Source organism: Lonchura striata, chromosome 12 (assembly GCF_046129695.1).
Source record: "Lonchura striata isolate bLonStr1 chromosome 12, bLonStr1.mat, whole genome shotgun sequence".
Classification (NCBI taxonomy): domain Eukaryota; kingdom Metazoa; phylum Chordata; class Aves; order Passeriformes; family Estrildidae; genus Lonchura; species Lonchura striata.
The window spans coordinates 15,701,040-15,719,771 of NC_134614.1; the positions used below are offsets into that span (position 1 = coordinate 15,701,040).

The 18,732-nt window shown below is 37.1% G+C and overlaps 1 protein-coding gene across 1 annotated transcript in view; it reads left to right on the forward strand.

Moving 5' to 3' along the window:
* PRKAR2A (protein kinase cAMP-dependent type II regulatory subunit alpha) overlaps positions 1-18,732 on the forward strand; it is a 59,548-nt gene that overhangs the window by 15,414 nt on the left and 25,402 nt on the right. Inside the window, exon 2 of the mRNA XM_021531009.3 lies at positions 8,435-8,470. Within this exon, the coding sequence (XP_021386684.1) occupies positions 8,435-8,470 (36 nt within the window). The remainder of the gene's footprint in view (positions 1-8,434; positions 8,471-18,732) is intronic.

Here is an 18,732-nt window from a genome sequence, read left to right on the forward strand (position 1 = left end):
CGAGGTTTGGGAGAGGACAGCACTGTCAGGGTGAGGCAGGGCTGTGTCTGGACCTCACTGGAGCTGGTTTTGAGGTGATGTCCCAGACTGCTGATGTGGGGACCATCTCACTTAGGGAGGAGTTTTGGAATTTCCTGGTGACTCTTACGTCCTGTTGTGAGAGGCCTCCAGTGGGTTGTTGCTCTTGGTAGTTTTTACAATGTTTACTGCATTCAGATGTTCAGAATAATGGTGGGAGTTCGAATTAGGCTTCTGAAAATGGAAAACCAAGTCCCCTTGACTGATTCCAGTGGCAGATCAGGATTGACTGAGACTGTTCTCTTTGGAGCAGTGACTTATGTCTCTTAGACTTGTACTTAGCAGTGGCTCTGTGCTGTGATAGAATGCCAATTTAATAACAGTGAAATGTATAAAAAATTACCTCAGATTTATTGTAGTTTTTTTTTTTTGCTTGCTCACATATATTAGCTTATTCAGATTGCCTCCACCTGTATACAGTTCATTATTTTGTAGAAAGAGATTTATGCCAGAAGCGCAGTTGGAAATAATAAAAATAGACTGATGTGCTAGATACAGTTAAATGACGTTTTTTATGACTCATTTAGGAATTATCTCCAGGACTTCCAAGTATATTTGGTGGAACTCGGCTTTCCAAATAACTCGAAAGAGTTTTAAATGTCATTAGTTTGTAACATAGAACAATGATTGCACCTTACATCTAGGTACAGGATAAAAATCTGATCAAAAGTCTTTGGGGTTTGATGTTTTAAAATGTATGAAGATGTGGAGTTAAGCCTTAGAAGTCAAAACCATAGTAAAAAACCAACTGAAATACAGAAAGTGTTGCTTTAAAAGAACTGTTTGTCAGAGTTGAATGTTGCTTTAAAAAGCACTTCTGAAGTTTCTAATGAAAAGATTTCAGGCTGAAATTTGTCTTCATTATGTTTCAAAAACCCTAAGTACCCTGAAGTATTAATCCTCCTGCCTCATCCATCTCTGGTCTCTGGTGGATCAGGAGACTGGTAAATAAAGAGGTGAGGTTTGAAAGCAGAACTGGTAGAAGGGTCAGTCAAGAGCCTTGGAAAAGGAGGAGGCTTTCTCTTCTCTGCCCCTGCATCTCGTCATGGGGGTAATTTGCCCACATTTCACACTGATTAGGAAATGCCTTGTGCTTCCCTAGATAAGATGCCATCTTTTTATGTATGAAGCATTTATTTTAAGGAAACTTGCAGTTATTTCTTCTTGATGTGATGTTTCTGTTTCTCTGCAGTCTCATTCTCATCTTTGAGCCTTTCTGGCTTTTCCATTGTCAGACAATCCCAGTGAAAATCACATTCAAGTATGTTTAGGATCTTTTATTTTTATCATCTGCTTAATGTTTGGTTTGTAAGCTTAACTTTTCTGGTATTACTAATGTGACTCCTTAGCTTCCCTCTCTCTGAAATACCTTCTTCTCTAAGCCTACTCCTAAAGCCCAAGCAAATTTCCTTTTTTCACTTGCATTGTTGTACCTTCCAGTGTCTTGCCTCTTCTGACAATGCTTTGAAGATTTGTCAGCTGCTTCTTAACTTTCCTGTTTTTTTGGAGCATCCTTCTTTCTCTGTGCAGTGCGTAGATTTGTCTTTCTAATATTTGAAAACATTCCCAAGTCTTTCATTTCAATCCCTGACAATCTCTGTTGTAGTATCAGCATATGGTTATATCTTTAATCACTGTGATATGTGTCCTTTTAGCTGAGATTGTACCTCAGCAGTGGGAGTTTTTCTAATTTCATGTCTCTAAAGCAAGTGCATTCCTTGTTGCTATCTCTTTGATCTTTATAATATAGATTACACTCATAAAAAATCAACACAAAAAAAGTGCTGTGTTTGGCTTGATCTGAGACGTGTCAGCAAGAAATAGGAGAGGGCTGTGTGGGTCATGCCATTGCAATGTCAGATAATGTGAAGTGCTGCTTGATTTGTTCTCTGTGCTTAGGCTTCAGTCAGGCTGTACAAACTCTGAATTCTGGGAGCAGGCTTATGGTCTTTTTTTTGTGAGAATGAATATCTGCTGCGAAAGTAGTACCATACATGACTGTTCAGGTTCAGTTGTGGAAAGGGAATATTGAAATAGTGATCCATTAGAAAAAAGGATCTTTGATTTAAAAGCAAACAACATTCTTAAGGCCTTAGTCAAGGAGTGCCATCATAACCAGAGATTCACCCAGGTTCCTTTCAGTTAGTCAAGCAATGATTTCTTTCTTGAATTGATGAGCTGTTTAAACTCTGTCCATTCCAGAGTGCATATTCATTTTTTTACTGTGCTTGAAAACCAAAAAAGAGCCAACTCAAAATAGCACAAGTTTTAACTTCATAAACATCTTTTTTTTACTGACATAAATGCTTAGCTTGTTGACTCAACTTTTCCCTTCAGAAGTTACTACATTCTTCCTATCAGAGGGGTTTTAAAAAACTTGGAAAGCAAGAGTCAGAGACTGTTCTAAAATGAGGCTTTCAGACAGTGTTTCTCCATTTTGTCAGTATTCGTTAAATACAAATTAAAATAAAATAAATTGGAGACCAGGATGCGTTGCGACTTTATTTTTATGTTTTGTTCTCTTGCTGTTGATGACAGCTGTTTTTCAATACTGAGAAATAACAAGGTATCTATGTCTCTGTTATTTTTACAGCAGCAGACAGGAAAACAGTGTTTAATAGCAATGTAATTTTTTTTTTATTGTTTTCCGACTTAATAGATGTGAAAGTCTCTTACAGAAAAGCAAAGCCTGTGTGTACCCAATTGTGGATTATGGTTTCCACTTTTCTGCCTTTTTATTTTTTTAATGTTCTGTGCTCCCTCTGTTTGTTCTCTGGAAACTCACTTCTTCCCTAGTATTCCCTGACCTTTTGTCTTCCTCCAAATGTCTGGCATGCTTCAGCTGACACCATCAGGGTCTCTCCTGCCTGTCTAACTGGGTTCTGAGTTTCCATCCTCCTCTGTGGGGGGTGGAGAGGCAGAGGGATAGAAGGAAAAATAAAAGGGTTTCTGTAAAACTCTGATCTGTTTCTGTCTGTTCTGTTTTTCTGAGAGAAGCCTTGAGCAGAGCTCTTGGGTTCCAGAGCTGCCTCTGAAAAAATCTGAGTAGTTTGTAGCCCTACCCATAGTCCCCATTTTATAAAGCAGAGATCTGGAAGGGCTAAGTGAGGATTTGCCACTAATCCAGTAAGGACATCCTGAAGGAAATAATGGATACACAACTATTATATTGGTTAACAGTCAGGGAACTCTGCTGTTCTACTTACCTGTTGAAAAAAATGGTTTAGATTGGTATTTATTGAAGTACAGTTGTGTAGCTGATGATCAAAGTTCTTTCTGCTCTAGCATTATTTTTTAATTGCCAGGAATCCTAAAAAGCTGATACTCAAATTGAGGAGTTTTCTCAGAGTTGTGATGGTTCCTATTTATGTAAGTCCATTAACATCTTGGTGTGTAGAAAAACAGTTTGACAGCTGTAGTCTGGCACTTCCTTATCGTAACTTGATACAACATTCCATAGAGACAGTCACGCCTCAGATTTATACTCCACTCTGCTTCTGGTATTTCAGCTTTAATGGTTTATAGTGTCAACTCATGTGTTGTTTGGATAAACTTAATTGACTTGTTAAATTAGAAAAGTTTACATTCTGTTTCTCTTTTTGTGTCTCTTCACACAGGATGATTTTGTGCCATGATCCAATGGGAAAGTACTCTGTAAATCACTGATTTATGCTACTTGGTTGCAATAAAGCTGGTATTTTGTGCTTATGCTCTTTGAACTCTGAGTAATAAGTTTATGCCACCTACTATGAGCTTTGCTCCATCTTTCATCAGGAAACCTTCAGAAATTGTTGATCAGATTACACAGATCTGTATTAAATATTTGTGTGCACAATAGCTTAACTTAGTATGCTGCTATAAATCATATTCAGAATCAGTGTGGTTTTTTTTACTCTAGTTGAAATGAGGAAATGTTCACAGATCATAGTGAAAACCAAAGTGCTTGTGAAGAAATAGAAGTAAGTTTTCAAGGTACATCGAGTACACAGCAGTAATACCTCATACTCTGCTGTCATGCCTGGAATGCCAGTCCTTTGTTTGTCCCTGAGTTTTTTTTTTCCTGTGACGCTGAATTGATCTTTTGAGTTTTGTCTTTTTCTTTAAGAATTTATATTAGGATGTGTAATAAGTAGGTAGCAGTAGCTGGGAGAATGATGGTTGTACTTCTGTTTGTTTCAGGCTTGTGAATAGTGTAGAGAAACAACATTCCCTGTTATGGTAGTAGTGTACATCTAAAAAAGTCTGATTTTTTTTCTTTTACCAGTCAGTTTTCAAAGTCACTGACAGAGAAGGGAGCCCACGCACTGTAGGAAAAGTGTGCTTTTAGGTCTGGTTGTAAAGAGTGGTTTTACTGTCACTTGTTTGCCTTAAATACTGTAATTGTTGATTTGGTTTGAAAACAGTAAAAAAAGTAATATCTGTGTCCATTTTTCACCTGTGGGGCTGTATTTTATAGCTGCTTATAACCATAGTCAGAACTCTTGTAAGTTAAACATAGTGAGCCACAATCAAGCATTGGATATTTCAAAGTAAATCTCAATGCCAAAGCAAAGTGAATGATATTGGGGAAATTCCTGTTTTGTGATGTATGGAAAAAAAAAATATAAAAAAATATCCCAGTGTCTGATTTATATCCCTGATTTTTCAAATGAGAAAACCCAATGAAATGGAGCCACTAGCAAGTGGCAGTATAGTTACTACAGCCACTAACTGCATGACACTACTGCTGTTTGATGTAAGGTACATTTTTGAATTTAAGTAATGGAATGTACAGTATTGATCTATTTATGCAATTTATTAAAATATTTTTTATTAAATCAATGTAATGACATACCTTTACTTTGAGGAAGAAAGGTTTTTCATTCTGAAGCAGCCTGTTAAGTGCTCCTGTCTGATTCTTACTTCAGTCTGTGCCTCATCACAGTAAGGAGAACTCGTGCATGTTGAACAGACATTCCTGATTTTTCTTGAACAGTGGAGGAGGATCATTGTCCTGAGTCAGTTCTGGCAAAACTGTGGAATGCACAGCTTGATCTGCCTTTCCACTGCCAGAATCACTTGCCTTTTTCTGCCAGGGAGGAAATTGGGCCGTTTTGCTCTCTTCTGGTACAATGGTTTAATTTACCTCAGTTTTTGTTGTGTTTACCCAATTACTGTGTCTTGGTTCCCATGAGCCAAGTAAAAGCAGGAGCTGTGCCAGAGTTATGAGACATTTTGAACTTGAATATTGCTGCACCTGATGTTTTGACATAATTGGGAGTTTACAATGCAATAATCTCACAACAAAATCTTTTAATCTCATTATAGTTTTTGCAATTAACATATAATAACATTCATATCATTACCAGAGACATGGCCCATTGTTCAAACGGAGCTGTGTCCCATGGGTGTGTGGCAGAGGGGAGTTCTAACTGGAGATTAAAAAAAAAAAAGAAAAAAGAATTGTTTCCTCTTTCAAAGGAGCAGTTTGATCTGGTTGCTGTAGATCTCTGAGTGGTACCTGGTCTGTGTCCTGGATTCACTGGATTCTTGTCACAGTGTAGGCAGAGCTGTGCTCTGAGGGCTGCTCTGGTGTAGGGGTTTGCTATTGGTGTGTCCATCACTATTGCTTTAAATTAGGTGCCCTTAACACAGCTATGAGCTAGGCTGTGTTAACAGTAAATGTATTATTCCCTTCTGCCCTATCTGAGATTTTGGAATCTGTCCACAGACCTATCTAGGTGTATGTGGGACCTTCAAGGAGTTGTTCTTTTAGCAGTGCTCAATGCCAGGCTTTTCCTTCGTGGACTTCTAATGGCAAAACACAAGGATGCCATAGGAGTGGCACTATGACTGTGGAATACTGAAAACAGTCATAAGCAAAGAGGAGCTTTTCATTGGTAAGCCAGAAGGAAAAAAAAACCTGCTAATCTTCTCTACTAGGAAATCTCAGGTTTTTATCTCTTTAGCATAAAAAGAGTCATCTGACAACACATAAAAGTGAATTTTATACATGAACTGTCACTAGTGTAAGAGATGCAAACTATCATTTTAATCTTAAAAGCTTTGTGGAGGCAGAATAATAGTACTCTCTTAACTGCCCTTAAAAGGTTATGTGTTTTTCTCATTTTTAACACTGGAAAACTTGATGCAGTTTGATGACACTGAACCCTGCTATGGGATGAAATAATCAAGATTCTAAAAGAAGCCATCATTGTTGGATTTTTTCCTATGTTACCAAAAGTATGCCAGAGTATTCTGTAGTATATTAATTCTTTTCAAAGACATGAAAATGTTACTCTTAAATATGAGCAAGAAATGGGTGTAGAAGTCATAAGGTGGAGAAAAAATTCTACATGTGCAAGATAGAACCTGAAATAATGTATTTACTCACTAACGGTGTTGGTTAAAAGTATCTGAATCTGTACATGAGACTAGTTAAACATTTACTGAAAACTGTTATGACCTTGATGAGGTGCTTGTACAGCAAGCATATCAACTTAGGTTTTGAATTTAGTGTTTTCTTTCTTAATAAATGACTTTGTAGTGGAAACTGAACTAATTGGTTTTGGTCCTCTCATTCTTCAGAACCTTAGAGAACTGGTAGGCATTTGACTGGGTCTCTGGACAAAGGTAGTGAGTTTTCCTATTTCTTCAGATCAAAATTGGCCAATTTTGAGTAGTTACTCAAATGTGAGAGTGTACTGTTGCAGAGCAAATTACTGTCCAGAGCAGTTTTTTGTCACCACTGGTAGCCACAAGGAAAAATTCATACATTTTGCCCTGTTCTTAGCACTTTCAGACCAGGATGTGGCATGGGTTTGTTTAATAAACCTGCATGGATCTGTATTCCCAATGCCTGTTTCCCCTTAAGGTGGGGTAAACTTCTCACATCCATGGTGTCTTTTGGCAAGTGAGATAAATACTGCCCTTATTTGCAGGAAGGGTCCCTACAGTCATAAATTGCTGAAAGGTTTGAAGAGAAAGTTACTTGAATTCTCAGGTTTGTTATTCAGTGTTTTTGAACCTCTTCAAGCTTGATGTATGAAACACAGTGTCAGTGTTATTTTTTTAAGGATTATGTCATATTATAGAAGTGTAGATCTTAATTGTAAAATTCATAATAATCTTGCTTTTAATCCTGAGCTTCTTTTGAGGCTGAGCATTGTCTCCCTGTTAATAGATTTAGCTCAAAACTATGGAATTAGCCTGATTATTCCTTTCCCCTCCAACCTCTTCTGATTTCCTTTGTTTTTTAAAAAATACACAATAATAATTTTGATCTCCTTTTTGTGGTATTATTTGCAGTTTTGTGTGGTTGTAAGTGCTCCAAAGAAGCTAAGCTCTTCTGTCTGTGCTAAGTAATCACTGTTCTCTGTATTCTGGTGGTGCTGAGATAGTCAAAAGTTTCTAAGAAATGACAGGATCATTAAGATTTTTGTGGCGGGTGTTTAATAAATCTGGCTTTGTGATGCATGTGCTTTGATGGGGTATAAAGGATCCTCTAATTGTTAAATATTTAAAGAAGGGAGTAGAAAGGTTGCAGGTTGTATCAGGAAAAATGGAACTACCTGTTGAAGGGAAAAAAGTGGAAAAACGTGAAGCAGTCAGAGTAAAAGGACATTGGTTGTTGGAGGTGAAGGAGAACAGAGTGCTTTGATTTCGTTCTAGGTGAAACTTGACAGGTAGATTTTTTTTTTTGTTGTTTGTTTTGTGACTGACACAACTCAAAGACGGTACCTTGGTTACTGGAAAAAGGGGGAAAGGTGCTGCTTGCTGAAGGTAATGCCAAAATGCGTGTGCACAGTGAACTCAGGCAGTTCATCCCAATCCAAAGTTGAAGTGCTTGTGTAGCTACAGCGTGAGCAGAGGAGCAGTGGCTGCTCCATCTCAGCCTTGGTCAGGGCTGGGTGACTGCCTGGGCAGCCCCACAGCCTGTGCTGTGTGGGGACACAGTGCCTTGGCCAAAACATTTTGGCTTTTGATCCACGTTAAGGAGGTACAGCTGACCTAAAGTGCTGCAAGGCTTGGCAATAATACCAAGTAAATGAGGCTGCTAACTGATGATAGGTTAGGATTGGGTAATCTGTGTAGAGGTATATTTTTTTTAGAATTAGGTAAAAAAACACCAACCCAACCCAATATTACTTACCATCCATCTTAGCATGTAATGGCCTTCAGGAATATCAAGTTTAATTTTGAATAAAAACTTACTGGCTGGCAACTAAATGGAAGAAAACTTTATATTGGATCATTTTAAAAAGAGATTTACATGGGGTTTGTGTACTAAAAGTATGTAATGATTATTCAATTAATTCATTATATTTGTAATAATAAATACAAATGTGTAATTTTGATTTATTTTTATTTTTTCCAGCTCCAGTTGTTAACCGATACAACAGAAGAGTATCAGGTATGGTTTCTTTTTAAGAGTTTAGAGTATCTGAAATAGTTTTGAAATGTGTATCTGTCCCTTGCGTGTGCAACTGATATTTATATTTGTTGAATGATTGGCTGTTTACTTGTTCTAGAGACACAGATTATGCATATTTATTTATTTGTTTTCTATCTCAACCAATATGAAATGCTTCAGTGAGAAACTGTTATTCCCAAAAAATTCCTTTACAAGTTGATTTGGAAGAGTATCACATGAACAAAATGTTGTGTGTTGATGACAAGGTATTGCATTGTTTTTTCATTTGAAGTGTGAGTTGCTTTGTATGTGGTACTTTTTTTGTCTTCAAATATTTTATTAACATTTAGCTGGTCTAGAAAGTTGTAATATTGATTTAAAAAATAGTTTTATGAAAATGCCAATGTATTCAGTGTTTTCCTTCTAATTTTGAGGTCAGGTGTACTCAGTAATTCATGTGGATAATCTAATGTTCTTGGGTATGTTAGTTATGGTGGGATATTGTTGATAATACATTTATTTATATACCGTGTATATATAAGATAAATACATGTTTATGTGCAAAATGTCTTTATAATCATGAAGTTAATTTGCTTTTCTACTGGTAGCTTGGATATGATTAAAAATATAATTGTATATTTGTGCCACTGCAAACAAATAACTGAGTATAATGAGAATTTCATAACTCTTAAAAATTGACAGTTCTGTAGATTTGAGATACAATTACATGAGAAATCTAGGCAGGATAAAATTGTATCCAAGGATGGTGGAGTTTGATGCTCTGATAGTAAATATTGAGAGTCATATATTGTAGAGTATTTGGAGAGGCCCAAGACACTTTCTCTGCTGATTAAACTAATCAATTTTGGAACCTGCTGATGGAGAAAAATCTTAGAAATGAGGAGTGAATACATCTCAGATTTAAATTTAAATAAAGGTTGAGTTATTCCCAAAGTTAAAAAAATTAAGCCTTAATCAGAAAGTGTTTGTAATCTTTTTGACTTTGCAATACTGAATGCAGTGTTGGTGCTCACACAGCACCAAGCTGCTCTTAGTCAAAAACCAGATTCTCTCATTTAGGGGGTCTAAAGGTTAATGTGAACAACTAAAAGGCAAATGCAAAATTGAATTGCTAACTTGTGCAATTAGATTAAGGAGGACTTTAGTTGCTTAATAATGCTCCTGCTTCAGGAAGAGCTAGAATAATTCACAGTTCATATTAGAATTGTCATGGAGACAAACAGTGATAGAATATGTGTATATTATTACTGTGTGTAAATACTTTTCACAATGAAAAAAGAAATCAGTTTTCTCTCTGTATATACTCCATAGGTCATCATCAGTGTGGGATTTGTTAAAATGCAAAGGCAATGCAGACACCATCCATGTGTACACAGAGATGATGTTTTCCTTCTCTTGGCAGGAAAAGCAGAGAAACTGCTGGTTTGGGGTGGGGGGGTTGTTTGCTGGGGTGGTTTATTCCACTCCATACCTGCTGTTTCTGTCAAGACCTGCATAGGAATGAGACTGGTTACCGTGCTCAGCCCTCTGCCATCTTAGGCAACCACATTTTACAATCCCTTGCATAAAATCAGTGACTGATTTGCTGGGTTTGGTGCTCTGAATTTGGTTTGACTTGTGTTAGATGCGTTAGGTCTGAAGCAAGTTTCCATTCTGTAATTTTTCTAAGATAGGTTTTGTCCTTATAAACCAAAAAATAACATTAAAACACCAAACCACCGTTGCCTTACAGATTACTCAGCATAGTAACTACATGTTTCTGGATTTAACTGATAAAGTAAAGCAGAACTAACCATGGAGAAGAAAAGCTGGCACATAATTCTTTTTGTAATTGCATTTAGTCTATTCTTTTGTGGTCTTCTCTTCAGAAGAGCTATCTGCTAGTCCATGTTGAACCATGTCAATATAACCAGTATTTCTGTGTTTCCAGTGAAGGGGAGTGAAGAGCAGAGCCCAGTTGCTTGCTGTTACCAGCATTTACATGCACAAAATCATAGATTTGCAGAGAATTTAAAAGCCAACATGGGATGTATTTAAGAAAAATTCAAGCAAGAATTGTTCTTTTTAAGTATTTGGCTGCCTAGGGAATTACAGCATTGTCCTCATTCACTAGGTCAAAAATAAAAGAAAAATATAATTTCAATTAGAGGAGAAGTTGATAAAGTGATTGTCTACGTTACATACAGTTTATGATAGGCTAATAAATCGTTCTGGTGAACCATTCAACTAGAGATGTGTTCTTGTAGGCTAGCAGGTGTTTATTAAGCTCTCCTACACATAGCAGTTAGAGAATCTTTTTAGTTGCTTTATTCTTTCATATTAAACTTGGAGTGTTTTCTTCTGTCTGGTTCTGATTAGTTGCCTACAGATAACAGTATGATCATGGTTCCCCTGGTGCACTATTGAAAATTCTAGAGATAGATAAATCCATAGAATAAATCTGTTCTAATGATTACTAAATTTTCATTTAGGTGTTTATTTCTGGTTATGAAACATCTAAACTGTTTTGGCAAATAAATGTTGTAAATATTTAGCTGTCATTCTTTAAGACTTACTCAAAATGGACTGTGCAGGAGGGTCATCCTGGAAGAGGGGGATTTATCTTATCATGTTCATGTAATTATTTATAGAAGTGCAGAGTGGTAGTGTTCTCATGAAGTGAAACAGCCTTTTCCACAGAATGCTTGGAGGGAGAAGGAGAAATGAGAGCTTGGTGTTCTAGAAATTAATCTAGTGAATAGCTGGCTTGTGTGTGGCATGTTTGGCCACGTAACGTGTTGAGATCCATGGTGTGCACACAAACAGTTGTTCGGCTCTAATTTGTATCTGAGGTTGTGGCAGAATCCTGTTTGTAAAATCATAAGCTATTTTGGTAGTAGAAACTAAAATTTGAAAAACCAGCTCACTAATTTGAAAACCTCCTAGCTCTAGGGTGCCATGGGCTGTGATGCAATTTCAGGGCTAATCACCCAGCAGAGCAGTTTTGCTGCTGCTCTGAGTTAGCAAAGGCTGAGCCTTCTGCCAGTGTAACCTGTGTTACATGGGCTGCTGCTGACTCCCTTTGCCCAGGCTTGGATGGAATGGCCTGAATCCCTTACAGATTCCTTCCTCCCAAGAGCTGGAATGGGTTGGAATTCATACTTGCTTCATTACACTCCTTGATCTTCCTCCAAGCACAGGGGCTCCTGACAAACTTAATTATGTTGGTCACTTCATTTTCTGTAATGCAAGGCTGCAGAGCATGCCAGTATCTCTGTCCTTGGCTACACGGTGCAGGGAGGTGGCAGAAATCACTGATACCTCCTTGCTCAGTTATATCAAAGTTGTTTCAAAACCAGAGGAAGGGAGCATTGATATTTGTCCCACTATAACAACTGGTACATAACACTGAGGAGAATTTTGCTCCTGGCAGGATATGATGGAAAGTTAATTGAGTTTTTGGAAGGAAGAGTGTGACGCCCACTAGAGTCTCTCTTGTACATAGTTTCTCCTCTTTTAGTTTTAATATATTTCAGAAAAGTCAAGTTTTTTGATAGATTTCTCTATTGCCATTTCTAGGCACTTTTGATTCATTCTACAGAACACCCACTCTCCAGCAGACTTGCTGATTTCTTCTTGGGATAGGAAAATCTGACGAAATGACACCTGTACCATTCAGGTGTCACAGAAAGTTTTCATATTTTTTCTACAATTATTTCTGTTTATCTGAGTGACCTGGTATAATACATCTCTTTTGAATATGCCCGTACTCCCTCATGAGCCTTCCTTTGCCTCAGTGGAATGAAACTGCAGTTTTCACATTCAGCAGCTGTAAGCAGAATAATTGACCTATATGATCTAGAGAAGCAATATATAATAGTTATTTTGTTAATAGTAACATGTCTGTCAGGATCTGTGCCTGTTTTCATATTAATATAAAAAATAATCAAATAAACAAGACTTGCCTCAGGTGGTCTCTTTGGGGCAGCTTTCAGCAGAGCTCAGTGCAGTGAGGATCAAATCTCTTCCTGGAGCTGGGTGCTAAACCCTCTCCTAAGATGGGGTTGCTGGATAAAGGTTTGGTGTGTAGAGGTTAATTTTGTTTAAATGGTACTGAATCCTCCTGTGTATAACAAACTTTAGCATTGTGTGGAACCCTGTGAGTTGCCAATTGTCAGTGTCCCCAGCAGATGCTGGGTTCAGAATCAGTACTTTTAATGTTTGTTTGTTTGTTTTTTTGAATAATGTGTAAATCAATATTCTCTGACAGTTTCTGGCTTTTTTTTTCCTCATCACATCAGCTTCCATAAGAAACCTTGACTATTGGTTCTTCCAACTCACTGATTCTTCTCTTATTTTGATGGTGGTGGGGCCTCTTTACCTTGAGCTCTTCATTAGTCTGGCTCCTGCCAAAGATGAGCAATCATCTCATAATGTGCATATGTTCATAAAGTCTGATATTCCTCTGTGCTTTTGAGTGCAATACAGCATTTTCTTCACACCCTGGCAAGTTGAGATGTCAGGATATGATAATATTACACATAGTAAATTCCTTTTAGTAGCTTCTAGTGTTCTCAAATGACAGCTTTAACAAAAATAATTTTCTAATAAAGCTTTTCTGTTAATTATTGCCACACAGCATGTTAGTATTTGGTAAAAAAGACTGTTTTGGGACCCTGTTAAATTAGGACATCTAAATGGTAGCAATGATGCAAGAGGCAATGCTTCTCTTGGGAGGTTGTTTGGAGTATTTTATCTTGCAGAATACGATCTGCTGCTTCAGTGATAAAAATCTCAGCACTTGAAATCATAAGGGAGGAAGACTGAGTGATCACTGACTTTCTCTGTGCTGTTCTCTTTGCTGTGTATTTATCTGATTATCAAAGGTTGATTTGAAAATCATGATCTGATTTCTTCTCTTTAAGCTTTTTAATTAATTTCTTTATTGATTATTCACCATCTTACAACCCTGATTGAATAATAACTTCTGCTGAAAGATTTTCAGGCAGGTGATAAATGATAAGAGACTTCTGACTTCAAAAATCCACATTTTTACAAAAGGCACAGTTTTCCTGTATCAACAACCTGAGGCTTCTATGGATTTTTGCTAGCCCTAATGATTGCAAAACTGGTATCATAACTAGAGTGAAAAGAATTTGTTTTAAAAAATGTTGATATGAGCAAAAGCCAAGCATGTGGGATGACAGATGAAAGTGGTGATAAATTGTGTGGGTGCTCTCCTGTAAGAAAGTGTCTGAATCATTATTCATTTAACAAAAAAAGCTTGTTTTCTCTGTTTGCAATATTGGGACTTATTTAAAAATTCCTGGCATGTGATTGACATTCAGTGAATAATAAAAAGCTTATTTTTGGAAATTAATAGTCATGACTTCACAATTACTTGGATTTCACAGTGTTGTGAACAATTCTGCAGGATTTTTTAAAATGACATAAAGAGAAATACAGCACTGTGAGCATCTGTAATTAAAATTTAAATCAGTGCAATAACTGGTCAGAAGAAATCTGATCCAGTCTGCTTAATGCACATAAGTGCTACCGTGGAGTAGAATTAATTAACCCTTCATCTTTTTTATTTATTCTTTCTTAATAATAGTTCATGACTAGAGTGTTACATAAGAATTAGAAGTTGTTTGTCCGAAGTCAAATGTTTTAACTGCAATTAGCTCTTATGAGTTGGGAGCATAAGTTTAGCTATGCACATTTTTAAGCAAGTAATGCAGTATGTAATGGATCAGTAATGGATCAGTTTTGCAAAAGTATTCAGGTAGTTAAAGGTGCAAGTGATTAACTTCCATTCATTGTTTTACATTAAAGATCTTTTAAAAGCCTACATAAATGTTGGTCTATATCTTTGTATATATAAATACTTTTGAAAACATCAGCCTTCATGTGATGGTTGAAATAAAATTTAGTTCTCCCTTTGACAGGTTGGAATTTAACTTTTCTCTTTTGTGTGATAGAGAATTGGTGATTTGTTTTTTCTTTTTGGTTTGAACTCAGGATGGTTTTTAACATGAGAATTAAAGCCCAAATGAAAATATTCCAGCATGGTTTGTTGGTCAGACACACAAATCTCAACATGCCTGTCACAATACAGGTTAAAAGAGGCAGTTTTATACTTGGTGCAAAACCTGGTGCTGTGATGTATCTTTAGAGTGACTGAGCTCAGAGTCAGGTGTGATCTGTATTTTTTTTATGAATATATAAAGCTGCATTTCATAACTATTTTAATATAAAGTTTTAGACAGAGTCAGAGATGTTGTTATGCTCCTGTATTGATTAATACACTCAAACAAGTTTAGGTTTCTGTAACTTCAGCTTAAATGTGAAATAGGTCAAATAGTCCATCCATGGAGAACATAAAAGTTTAAACATACTTGATTTAAATTTGAAAGGATGTACTTTTAGAAACTTTACTTGGTAGTTTTTAACACCAGAACACCTTGCTGAGTCTGTGTGTAGCCCAAAATAACAGAAAACTTTATAGGAACACTAAAAAACTCACAATAAGGAATATAATGGCAATATGAAAGCTTGCTTCAGGAAATACTAAAGCTATCTCAGGAGCTGCTGTGAGCACCCATTTGTAGAGAGACTTGAGTCAGGGCTTGACTTTGGGAGGTGGCTTGTATGTGGGTACTTGGCTGCCTGCAGCACTTAACCTGATTTGGTGTGTTTTTCCCATGTCTCCAAAATTTGGGAGAGAAAAGACCCTAATTTTCTTAAGCTTCCTGATCTTCTCTAATGGAAAAAACACAAAACTGGTCAGAAATAAGGCACACAAGTTCCAACTGATGAAGTTCCATCTAATATTAGTCTTTTGCTGGGCCACTTCAAGTGTGTATTTCCTGCTAAGACAATCCATTTATTCAGTGAGATGCTGAAGTCCAGAGTTGGCTGATCCTGGAAATGAATGAGTGAAGGAGTCACACCTTTGCTGTGGCTGGTGCTCATCAGAGCATTGGAATTCCTCAGTAGCCACACAGGAATGGGAGAGCTGCCAGGCTTGTCTTCAAGGGGTCCAACAGTAACTTCCCACATTTCCTGCTTTTCCAGTGTGCCAGGAAAGGAAGCAGCAGTTTCCAAGCACAGGGACTTGGGGGCTTCCTCGTTATACCTCTGCACACATTCCTTTTGTGTCAAGCCATACTGATTTTTTATTGTTCCTTGTTGCTACAGGTAAATAGGTGTTAGTTATTCTATTCAGGGTAATGTGGTTTTTAATGTATTTGGACATTCTCTAGAAGTCTTTGAAAATTGTATCATTGATTTCAGAAGCGCCTTTTAACTCTTTGGCATGCTTTGGTTCTCTGTCATGAGAGATCCCAGAAAGATGTAGGTCATCTTCATTGCTAAATGAAATTTTAAGGCAAAAAGTGCTTTACTGCACTTTTCTCACGATGATTTTAAAATATTATTTGCCTTATTGCAGATTTAGCAGTTAATATAGCAGAATTGCACATATAAAACCAAAAAATGCCTTGATCTGTAAACTGAAGGAAAATTTCTTATCTCTGTATTAGAAAACCACTTTTCCTGTTTTATTCCTCAGCTACATTTTCTCTTCTATCTACAGTTTGCAGCTGAAAGTCTGTAAGCTACATGCCTTTTTTGGGGGGGAAAGTATATATTTGAGCCACTTCTTGGAACTTATGATGTTCTGATGTAAACTGAATGGAAAGTGAACATTCTCTGTGCTGTTTTTAACTCAGAGAAAGTATCACTGTTTCAGGCACATAAGCATTATTGGTGCTGAATTTCTGGTTCTATCTGCCTTGCTTATGTAACACATTTGGATATGTGTTAAGTTTATGTGATGGGCTAAACAGAATCATTAAAGCAGAAGGCTTTCTTCTACAATTGTGAATCTGTGTGCTCTGAAATAGTAGTAGCATCATGTTTTCCAGGAGACCTTTTTTATGGATGACTATCTCATCAGTAAGGCTCTCTTAGAAGGCTTGAACAAGGTCAGCAGCATGTTTATCCATTTCAGTCTTCTGATTTCTTGACTTGCAAGAATAAAGTTTGCTCCATTTGAATTTCCCAGGCTTCTCCACATGGAATAATGTGTAACTCCAAAATACCCTGCTTCCATTTTAATCTTCTATTTAAATATAGTAAAGGGAATTGGAAACAGAAGTAGCATTTTGTAAATTACTGTTTTAAGATTGAAAGGGCAGTATTTTGCTTTTGGTAGTTACTATCAGTGTCAGAGCTGTTTACTCCAATGATCAGCCACATGGAAATCTTTCTTATTTTTTTAGTCCTCTACCATGATGGAAATATTTTTGTTTTAATTTTCATGCAGGCTTACCTCTTACTGCAAGTCCCAGAGCACACCAGTGTCTGATGGGATGCTGGGCTCTCTTCTTGTGAGTTGAGACATGGAAGCCCAAAGTGGAGGAGTCCCAGGTGTGGCTTAGTTAGCAAGGCTTAGATTTCTGTGAAATCAGGCAATATTGTCCATTGGCTCCTCCAGCTATACAGGAGAAAAATGCAGAGTGTTTATTTTATCACCACAGTGCTTTCATCATAAGTCCTCTGGAAACTGTAAGTTTTCAATTATCAGAAATTATAGTCTAGGAATTAGAACCTTATGAGTTTGTCATTATTCTCCTGGAGCATGTGGCTTCAGTGAGGTGAGAGAGTGTAACCCTCCAGTGTGTGAGCATGCACAGTGGAAGGATGAGCTAATACATAAGGGCATTAAGTAAAAGTTGTGCTTTGATATAATTAAATAGGCAACTATATGAAGCAAATACAACAATAAACAGCTGTTGGTTTAGTTGCAAAAAAAAAAAAAGAGGCAAATGTCATGTTCATTTGGTTATGCCAGAGAGGTAGGAGAAGTGCTTAGGAGAATTCTGTCTCTAGTCCTACATTGGCACAAGTTTTTCATTTTAATTGCTCCTGAGTAGGAGGAGGATTTAAATAAAGATATACAAGCTGAGGATTGTCTTATGAAGTTTTGTTGCAGTTCAGTAAGACCCCCAGCAAGTTGCCTCTTAGTATGATAGGGAATGTATTTTCCTGACAGATCCCTGGAGCATATTCCTGGGTGTTGTGAAGCCTTTGGTCTGTGGTTTGTCTGCTGCTCTGTCCCTGAGTCACTTGACCTGGGTCCAGGCCAGATCCTGTGGCTGCAGAAGGAGTTAAGCAAAACAAAACAAAAAGCCAACCCTGAACAAAGCCTACCTAGGAATAATAATTAAGTAGGAACACATTGTATCTTGTTAAAAGTGCTTTATGCTTGTCTTTAAAATCTAGTTGAAGCAGTATTGTCTGCTTTTAATGCTTTCATTATGTGTGTGTAAAGATACAAATCTAAAAGAGACTGTGATTATTTACTTTCCATTTATTATTCTAGTTCTTTCATCATCAAAGTTCTCGTTTGCCCCTAGGGAAATGTAATTTTAAATACTTTGCCAAATCTTGCTGTAGTAGAAGAAGAAAAAATATTTTAATGGCTATTCTGCTGTAAGGCATTGTCTCAGTTGTTTTACTGTATATATGATGATAAAACCTTTTAAAGAAACACTTAAATCAGATCTTTATTAATCTGTATGAATGTAATAAATTATGTGAAAACTGCATTATTCAGAATACATAAAGATAATGCACTTATGGAAATAATTGTCAACCAGTTGTCATAATTCTAAAGGGCTTATTATGTTGCCTGTACTTATGCATCTTGGGAGAAAAGGTGTCTGTGCATGTAAAGTTGGATTTCCTGCGAAGAAAAAGACACCATTATCATAAAAGGTGGCATTTATAATTGATTGTGCAGTCTGTTCTGAACTTGTTACTGAAAAGCAGTAGGCAGTAGGAGTGTGTGACAATGTCACAAGCCATTGTCGCCGGAAGTGTTGCATTTCTCTTGATGGAAAGAGAACAAGCTGGAGAAGTCTGATTTAGATAATGCTATTGGAAAGTACATAATCATGGTGAGGAGAAGGTTATCAAAGATTTCTAAAAGCAAGGTTAGCAAGCACTGTAACACATCATGCACTTCTCTTGGTAAAAGTGTTTATCCAACTGTGGACTAGAGTGGGGTCTCTCCAAGCTCTGCCTTGGACCTTTTGGTGCTCTGTTAAAGTAATGGGCCTTGAGGAGCATAGGTAATGTCCACATCAGAGCTGGGCTTTTTCAGGTGGACTCTGGGCTGTGAGCAAGGCTTTGGGTAGAGCCAGGTGAACACTTCAACCTGTTGTGCAAGAGTGGCTTTCTGCAGAGCTAGGTGG